This window comes from Nannospalax galili, unplaced genomic scaffold, assembly GCF_000622305.1.
Source record: "Nannospalax galili isolate Female #2095 unplaced genomic scaffold, S.galili_v1.0 scaffold498, whole genome shotgun sequence".
Lineage (NCBI taxonomy): Eukaryota > Metazoa > Chordata > Mammalia > Rodentia > Spalacidae > Nannospalax > Nannospalax galili.
The window spans coordinates 1,001,332-1,011,093 of record NW_008342032.1 but is presented as its reverse complement, the minus strand read 5'-3'; the positions used below and the strand labels follow the sequence as shown (position 1 = coordinate 1,011,093).

Below are 9,762 nucleotides of genomic sequence, written 5' to 3'. Positions count from 1 at the left end.
CTGTAAAAAGAAACTCACTACATACATTTTTCAACAGTCTGATTCAGTGGCATCTGTTGGAAGCTATGGGAGCAGTTTTGTAATTTTAATTAAATATTTTTTGTGAGTGATGAGACAGTATGATTGTCATTTTTTATACACCTATATATTTTTTATTGAGCTTTTTAAACTTCATACATTTCCCACTAAAATCCAGATTCTCTTCCCCTATCCATCCTCCCTCTATCCACCCACATAACCTTATGCACTCTGCCTTACATGCTGAGTCCTGTTTATTCAGGTGTCTGTATCCAAATGTCCTTCAGTGTAAATGCACCCACTGGAACCTAGTCAGCCCACCCAGGGGTGGTATGTAAGTCATACTCTCCTTCACCCAGCAGCAATCAGTCTCAAATAGTTCTCAATCTAGTGCTGACCTGCCACCTATTTCTCACCCCCTCTTTGGGCCCTTGTTTCATTGAGCTGACTTGGGCCCGGCCCTCGATGCCACCACTGCCACAGGCTCACATATTATCATTTCTGATCAGTTTGTTCACAGAGAGAAAATATCAGGAGGACTTTAAAGTAAAAATAAAGACAATTTTCGAAATCAATCCCTATATATGCTTTCAAATGTTTGCCCACATGGCTTCTAAATAAATAGTGATGATTATGATCCTTGCTTGTATTATGTAGTCGATTAGCTTCCCCTTTATCTTGCAACCAAAATGTGTGGTATCATCAGCAATAAGGGCTAAGCATCTAGCTCTAGAGGGTAATCAAGAGCAATGGCAGTAGCCTATGCTGTTTGAAGGCCTCTTGGACATTCCTGGCCATCAACTCATTAACAAGCATCCCACACATGGCACTGAAATTTTTGTTTGATCACCCATGGCCTCTTGTATTGGCATTATTCATTCATGTAGGGTTCCTCTGCTCAAACTCTTTTATAAAGAATATAAAAATTAGCTTATGGAACAGTAGCTTTCCTTAATGACTTCATATGTCTTTAATTTTGGTTAGCCTTCCCCTTAACCTTTTCCTCTTCCCTGTCTTTATGTCCCCAGCCATTTAAACCTTACCACCCACAGGGTTCCCTACCCTGCTGTCATTTTGCCTCTGTTGTACTATTAGCCTGCCACCTCTCCTCAGTCCTCTACCCTGTCCATTTACTTCATGACCCCTTTCTAGCATCTGGGTCTCTGCAGAAATTCAGAGTTAAACACATGAATCTAAAAATTTGAAGCTATGATCCACATATGATAAAGAACATGTGATGTTTATCTGTCTAGGCCTGGGTTACTTAGTATAATATTTTCCAATTCCATCCGATTTCTTGCAAATTTCACTTTTCTTTATACCTGAATGAAATTCCAAGATGGAATCTTGAAGTAGGTTTAAACTGCATTTCCTTGATGGCTAAGAATGTTTCACACCTCTAAAACTGTATACTAGCCATTTCTATTTCTTGTTTGGAAAGCTCCCTGTTCAGTTCTACAACCCATTTTTGTTTGGGTTATATTTGTCTTCTTGATTTTTTAAATTTCCTTGTATATTCTGCACACTAAATTTCTTTTAGTAATGTAGCTGATGAAGTTTTTGTTCCATCCTGTGTGGGAGTATTCAATTTATTGTTTCCTTTTCTATACAAAAGCTTTTTACTTTCCTGAGATTGTTGATGGTTGGTCTTATTTTCTAAGAACCAAAGTCTTATTCAAGAAGAACTTAGTTTACCTATGCCTACATGTCAAAGTGTATTCATACTTTTTCCTCTAGCAATTTTAGTGTTTGGGGTCTTAAATTGAAGTCCTTGGTCCATTTTGACTTTTGTGTGAGGTAAGAGATAAGGATCTAATTTCACTCTTCTGTATGTAAATAACTGATTTCCTCATACCATTTTTGAAGAGATCGTCTCTTCTCCGATGTGTACTTTTGAGATTTTTGTAAAAAATCAGGTTGCTTGTTGTTCTGGCAATTTATATTTGGGTCTTCTACTGATATATATGATTGTTTATGTGGCAGTATCATGCTTTTTTTTAACACAATGGCTCTGTAGTACAACTTAAAACAATGTTTGGTGATACTTCCAGCGCTATTTGTGGAATTGACATTCTCTACAGAAATTTTGCTTATTTTTAATTTAAAAACTTTTTCAGTGGAAAGACAATGCTTAGTTTTAAACATTAAAAGTGTACAAGTTATTTTGTTACAATGAAACTAAATGTATACACAAAGGATTTGATGCTTTTCTCTCAGAATAAATGTGACCTTCCACATTTGAACTGTACAATGTATCATGTCAAACTTTGTCTCTCTAACGTCATAGTTTCTGTATGCACTTTTCAGAATGATCTCAGGGCCATGTGGATTGAGTAAAGGGATGTGAGTAGTGGCTTAATGTCTCCATAGCTGTGTAACACGGGTAAATTTTCATGCCGTGGCATTGTACCCTTGATTTTTTAAAAATCTCATTTGGCATTTAAATAAATGGACCTTTAGTTTCCTGGATATTGTAATAACTGCACCTCCTACATCCATCACACACACCTGTGGCTCCAGTGCTGGCTGTACATGGGATAACTGGAAATGAAAACCGATGAAGAAGATGGGCTGTCAGTGTAAGAAGTCTGTATTGGTGGTTAGGAGTACTTTGTCTCTTAAGTCCCAGGTTATCACCAAAGTTACCAAATGTGATAGTGTGAATATGGGTGGGCTGAAGAACACTGCTCAATGTCATAATGCAGAGACTATTATTTTGGGAAACTACTTAATGCATAGCTCTATCAAGCTGAAATCAAATGCCAGTTTTTCAGGGAGGAATAATGGACAGTCTGGTCAAATTCAAAGCTTTTTGATATACACAACTTTATAAATTGAACGAGTCTATCAATAGGCAAAGTGAAACAATAGCTGTCTAGACAGATAGTATGCAGTTTCTGCAGAGATCTCATGTATATTCTAGATACTATCTCTCTGTCAGTGATATAATTGGTAAAGATTTTTTCCAATCCTGTGCATTGCCTCTTTAGTCAAATGATGGTGTCTTTTGTAGTACAGAAGCTTTTGAGTTTCATCAGGTCCCATTTGTCAATTGTTGGACTTAATGTTTGCACTTCTAAGAGTCCTGTTCAGAAAGTCCTTTTCCGTAGTCACTTCCTTTGTCACTTAAGGACTACAGTGCTCTGCTAAGAGCTAACAGACTTCTTCAGGGATTGATGATACAGAGGCTGAAATTGGGGGTGGGGAGTGTCTGCTCCCAGGAGGCTGAGAAGACTAATAAGGACACCTGACTTCTGGAATGCTGGGAACAGGCTGCCACATCCCTCACCCTGTTGTGCATGCATCAAAGGAGGTCTGTCATCATGGCCTTGGGCACACTGTGCAGTTTTCTTATTTCAGTGATAGAAAAAATTTCCATGTGTGTTTTGCACTGCTTGAGCATTTATCATGTATAAACTTTGTGTGAACTTCCAACACTAAGCTTCCTGAACAAAACCTTCCCAGGAGGGCCGTAAAGCCTAGAGGCTCTGGTTTGAACTTCGATTCCTTGGTACCAGTGACAGCAGTGCATCTGCACTTTTCTGTGCCTATAAATTCCAAGTGTTCCCTACTTTCTCCTCTCTCTAATTCAGGGTTTCAGGTCTTATGTTGCATCTTTGATGCATTTGCAGTTGAGTTTTGTGCATGGTGAGAGATAGGGATCTAGTCTCATTCTTCTACATGCCTCTAGTAGGTTTGACCAGCACTATTTATTGAACATGCCATCTTTTCTCAAACTTGTGGTTTCTTTGTCAAAAATCATATGGTTGTAAATGTGGGGATTTAAACCTGAGTCTTCAATTCTGTTCCACTGTTCAATGCATCTGTTTTTGTGCTAGTACCTTGCTGTATTTATTACTATAGCTCTGTAGTATAATTTGAGATCAGAGATGGTAATGCTTCCAGCAGTTCTTTTATTGTTCAGGATCATTTAGACTATTCTGGCTTTTTTGTGTGTTCCCACATGAAATTTGAGTTTATTTTTTCAGTTTCTGTGAAAATTTTTTTTCAGAATTTTAATGGACACTGCATACATGAGCTGTAGAACAACCAAGGAGAAATCAAGCTGGGATTGACTCCAAAGCCTTCTCTCTCCTGGCTAGCTTTCATAGTGCTGGAAGGTGCTATGCATGACACAAGAAGGAAAAACAATCATCAACCTTAGTCAGCTGTGAATACTGTGAACAACAAACAACTGGACTGGCAAGATATTCCCACGGGTGCAATAATGGCACAAATATTATGGGGAGGAACTGACCACTTTGTAATTGGATTTAAGGTCCATTTCATAGGATGGAGCCCATACCTGACTTTGATGCCAGACCTAGAAAACTGAGGCTAGAATGGTCACAGGACACAAGGGAGAACCTAATACTAGTTTTCTACTAGACAGATATAGTATGAAACTGACTCTTAATGAATTATTGTTATAATGCAGTTATAATACAAGTATTGGTATAATGAATGCATCTCTCAACTCTCATCAGAGAAGTTTCCTTATGCAGCAGGTAGTGATTAATACAGAAACCCTCAACTGGCCAATGTTCAGCGAATGAGACTACAGAATGCTTGTCCCTGAATATCACACTATATCAAACTTCTGCCTCTCAAGGCTGAGGGATCATTGTAGAAGAGGGGGCAGAATGATTAGAATAGCCAGAGGTATTGGGTGACCTCAAGTGAACAGAGTTCTTCAGATAGCTGGTCAGTTACTCATATGAACTCACAACAATCATGACAGCATGCAGAAGTCCTACACAAGCTTAAACCAGACAAAATCCCAGCATAAACATGAGGAAGTGGTTAAGAAACCCCAACCCTACCTAAGGAACTATTGGCAACTGATAGTTGCTTGGGAGGGGGAGAATCAGTCTCTTGCAAGGATTTGACCCTTAGGAGGTTAACCAGGCTCCAGAGACATTTGGGGACACTAATTAGACATTATAGGCCTCATTATATATAGTGATGTACATTAAAATGGGCAAGGGAGAGTAAGGGGAAGTGTGGGTTGGGGATCGAATACTATCAAATTATATTTTATGAAAATTGCAAAAATTCAGTTAAGCACAGTAAAGGCTTACTGAACACTACCTTGATAGCACAGGCGTTAAGACCAACAGTTGATAAATATTACCTCATGAAACAAAATACCTTCTGAATAACAAAGGACATCATCACTGAATTAAGAGGCAGCCTGTAGAATGGGAAAAATCTTTACCTGCTACATTCTGACAGAGAGTTAGTATCTACAATGCACAAAGAGACCTTGCAGAAATTACATACTATCCAAATAGATTTTGGTTACACTTTACCTATTAATGATTGATAAAGTTTTAGACATTAAAAACCTTTGAATTTGACCAGACTGTCCATTATTCATCCCTGAAAACTGCCATTTAGTCTCAGCTCCATTTCACAGCTTAAAAAAATCTATGCATTTCCATAGTTTCTCCAAATATTCTCTACATTATGGCATTGAACAGACAGTGTGTTTCACCCCACCTAGGTTCACACCGACACATCTGGTAATTTGTATTTCATGCCTGGGACTTAAAGAGAAAAAGTACTCCTAACCACCAATATGAATTTCTTACTCTGACTGCCCATCTTTCTACAGAATGAAGTATAAACCTGTTCTTGTAGATGCCAGAATCCTGTTTTTGTACCTCTGTCATTCTCCACTGTTAACAATAACTCTTATTTCTATAAGAATTGCTTCATATGGAATATGGCATCCTGCTACTGAGCAGCATGCAGAATTTTGACTTCTTAATATCAGAGTACTCAGTATACCACAGCAGACAGTTAAGACAAGTGAATAAGAAATTGACAGTTAGGTAGGGTTCTTTAAGGTAGGCAAGGCTTGGGAACCAGGAAAAGAATCTACAGGTCAACATCAATGAAATAGCTCTTCTTTATGTCAGAGATGATCTCATGAACTGTTTTAAAATTTTATTTAATCAACTGAGCTTTGACAGGCAAGTTAAAATAAAACATTAAATTTCTTTACATCCAGGGTCATGACTCAGCAACAATCTATCACAGACCAATTCTTCAAGACTTTTTTTCCAGTTTGCTTTTTTTGTTTTTAATTAACCAAACTGCAGGTTTAAATCGGATTTGCACTATTTCAGAGTCCAAACCACAGTTTCCTTTGCCTTACTTTAGGAGGAATAGAGTCCAGTGCTTGCAAGGTGCAAAGACTGGGTCAGGCCCCAACTCATTAAGCTTATTTGTGATTGGAGAGCAGAGGACTGTGGGCCTCCGCATTGCCTCTGCCATAGTGGTAGTTCAGGTAGCGGCCTGCCTGCATGCTTTGTGCCACCACGTTGGTGAAGTGGCATGCCATCAGCAGATAGTTTCGGGGCTGGACCCGGTAGGCAAAGCGCATGAAAGCCATGGAGTAGAAGATGAGCGCTGTAGTCATGCGGCCACTGATGATGTCTGGTGACGCCTTCATGTCCTGAAAGGTGGCCAGTGGAAGTCCCCAGTTGGCCACAGGACCCCAGAAGTGGGTGCTGGTCAGATAATTCTGGAATTCCTTGGTATTCACGTAGTCTAGTGTCTTGTGCCATAGCGCTGTTGCTCCGACCATGGTCACTTCCGCAGTAAGAGTGCCAACTGCCTAGCTGCCAGCCAACAATGGAGCAAGGAACGCTGCCACGCAGCTGACCCCGAGTCACCAACGGCCAGGGGTCTCGTGCTTTCTCAAGCGTCTCTCTCTCCTTTCTAAACTCGGCTTAGTTCTTATCGAATAACCACAATAGCCTGGGATGCTGTTTAAGGTTTTTACTATAGCGTGATAGGTGTCCCGTATTTGTGTATAGGAGACTGACCATCACAGCATTTCAAAGAGGGTCACAGAGACACATTCTGCAGTGTTTTGCAGGTGTCTCTTATTATCAAGTCAGTGGGAGGGAAATTTCCCTCTTTGTTTTGATCCCCAAGTCAGGTGGACCTCTGGGGACAGGCACACTGACCTTTTCCAGGGGGCAGGGCCCTGGTGCTGTGATGTTCCAGAGCAAAAAAATGTAAGGCATCTTACTACACAGCAGGAACCACCCTGTAGCAACTTTAGATAACATCATATGACATGGAGAAGGAGGATTGCTGGTCACAAGATTTCCCCTACTATATTTAGACAATTTTTAATGCATCCTGTAATAACATGTATTTTATTCACAAAGACTTTTTAAAAAAATATGTATTATTTTTATTTTATGTGTATGAGTGTATTGTCTGCATGTATGTGAGTGCACCCGTGTCCTGCAATGCTGTGGAGGTCAGAAGAGGGCTTTGGATTCCCCTGGAACTGGAGTTAAGGATGGTTTGTAGCCACCATGTGGGTGCTAGGAATCAAACTGGGTCCTTTGCAAGAGCAGTCAGCCCCTTCACAGAAACTTTTAAATTTTTTATTATTTTTATTTTTGCATATGAATGTACTGTTTGCATGTATGTAAGTGCACCTGTGTTGTGTAATGCTGCTGAAGTCAGAAGAGGGAGCCGGATTCCCCTGGAACTGGAGTTATGGACAGTTGTTATCAGCCATGTGGGTGTTGGGAATCCAACCCAGGTCCTCTGCAAGAGCAACCAGTAGTCTTAACCACTGCGCCCTGGCCAACCTCCATAGAGACTCTTGTTAATTCAAGGTAAACATTTTTTCTCCATCACAACTGGCCCCCAACTATAGATATCAGAATAGGTCATGTACTTTTCAGTTCTCCAGAATAGAGTCTGATTGCACAGACTCTTGAGTGACATGACAAACCCCACGGCATGATGGAAACATTTAAAGCATTCTTGCCTTGTATATCCATACATTTTGACCTCAACTAAAAGGTATGAGCTCCCCTGGGTAACCAAAGGACTAACCATCTGTTAAGAACACAAACACTATTATTATTTTGTTATTGCTTGTTTTTGAGACAGGGTCTCTCTGTAGCCCCAGCTGACCTGGAACTCACTATGTAGACCAGGATGGCGAGGAACTCACTATATAGAACAGACTGGCCTAGATCTCACAAGAGATCCACCTGCCTCTGCCTCCCAAGTGCTGAGATTAAAGGCGTGCACCACCACACCTGGCTAGGGATTGTCCTTTTAAAGTATGGTTCATGTTTTCCATCTTTCCTGAGGCTGGGGCCCTCCAGATCCAGTGGGGTTCTCCTTTGACTCTGAAGTGTTTATCATGGGAAACAAAAGCAGTCCCAGTGTCACTGTGACTACTATTAAGCATTCCAAAATGAGAGACAGTTCCTCTCAGCGGGGTCTTAATTATTTCTGTGGCCTTTTCAGTATATGTGGTAAATGCTTCAACCTATGCTGAGAAGGAAATCAATGCAAACCAACATACTTTGGAACCCTCTAGAATTTGGTATCTAAGCAGTCAGTCTTTGAAAGGGGGATAAGCTTTCATATTGTTCTAAAAGTTTTGGTGAGGCTCAGACTTTGGCTTATTCCCTCCCTCCCTCCCTCCCTCCCTTCCTTTCTTCCTTCCTTTCTTTTTCTTTTTCTGACAGGGTCTTCCTAGTCCCAGCCATGCTGGAAGTCACTATGTGGATCAGGCTGGCCTCTATTTCCCAGAGATCTGCCCGCCTCTGTCTCTTGAGGGCTGAGATTAAAGGTACATGCCACCAATCCCAGCAGTTTATGATTTACCCCTTTCCCCATCAGCACTCTTCCATAGACCTCCTCACGGAATTTCATGTATTCTCTCATTTTATGTTAAGACCTATGGAGTCAACTTAGTGTTCCCAGACATCCCTCAGTGCAAGTTCATCCACTGGGGTCTAGTCAGCCTATCTAGAGTCACTCCTTTAAAGAAAATCTTCTCTTCCTCACCCAGCAGTAATCAGCTGCCCAATAGCTCTTTGGCTAAGATTGGGGTCTGCTGCCCATTTCCACAGTTCTATGCTGGGTCGTTGTCTTCTTTTGACAAACTATACTGCTTTCTTTCCCTATGGCTTCAGATAGTCCCTGGTCTGTAATCCACAGCTTAATGTTATTTGGAGCGCCTCTCCTAAAATGAGGAGACTCATAGGGTTTCTTAACAATTCCCACCAAGTAGCCCAGATGCAGTAAATCCCCCAACTATCGTCTTCTTTGACAGAAACAGAACAGTGGAGCTTTGCTTCTGATAAGTCACGCATGGGAATGAGTAGCTTCCTTGGTTACTTTGTCTTCAAGTATAACCTCTAGTGGATTTCAAATCACTTCTTTTGGTGCCCTAAACAATGCGCAACTACCTCCATTCTTTAGAACTTGCACAGCCTCCAGCAGTCTAAGGATTTCTGGGCCATGTTTAATTTCCCCTTTTATTGGAGGTTTCTATCAGTTTATTGAATTTTTGATCTTAGGAATTTTAATAACCTAAAATTACAGTCAATTTAGTATACTCATACAAACTTTTTGTTTTAATTTTTTACAACCTTGTTATGACATATTTTAACCTTCAGTTTTTATTTTATTTTATTATTTTGAGAATTTCATATTTCTATCAATGTATTTTGATCATAGCTCCCCAGACCCCACTAACGTCTCCTAGATACTCTTACCATGTCTCCTTCCCAAGTTCATATCTTATTCATTAAAAAAAAAATACCCTACAGAGTCCAGTCAGTGCTGTCCATCTGCAGATGAGTGTAGGGCCATGCACTTGAACATGGACAATCTGGGACAGGCTGCACTCTTGAAGAAAACTGACTTTTTCTCCCCAGCATCAATCATCTGTTAATAGCTCTCAGT

At 40.4% G+C, this 9,762-nt stretch overlaps 1 protein-coding gene across 1 annotated transcript; it reads right to left on the bottom strand.

Annotated features, from left to right (window-relative positions):
• Positions 1–6,247: 6,247 nt before the first annotated feature.
• On the bottom strand, positions 6,248–6,613 carry LOC103738057 (mitochondrial pyruvate carrier-like protein). Its single transcript, XM_008837872.1, has one exon. The coding sequence runs from the start codon at positions 6,611–6,613 to the stop codon at positions 6,248–6,250; it is 366 nt and encodes a 121-aa protein (XP_008836094.1).
• Positions 6,614–9,762: the final 3,149 nt, after the last annotated feature.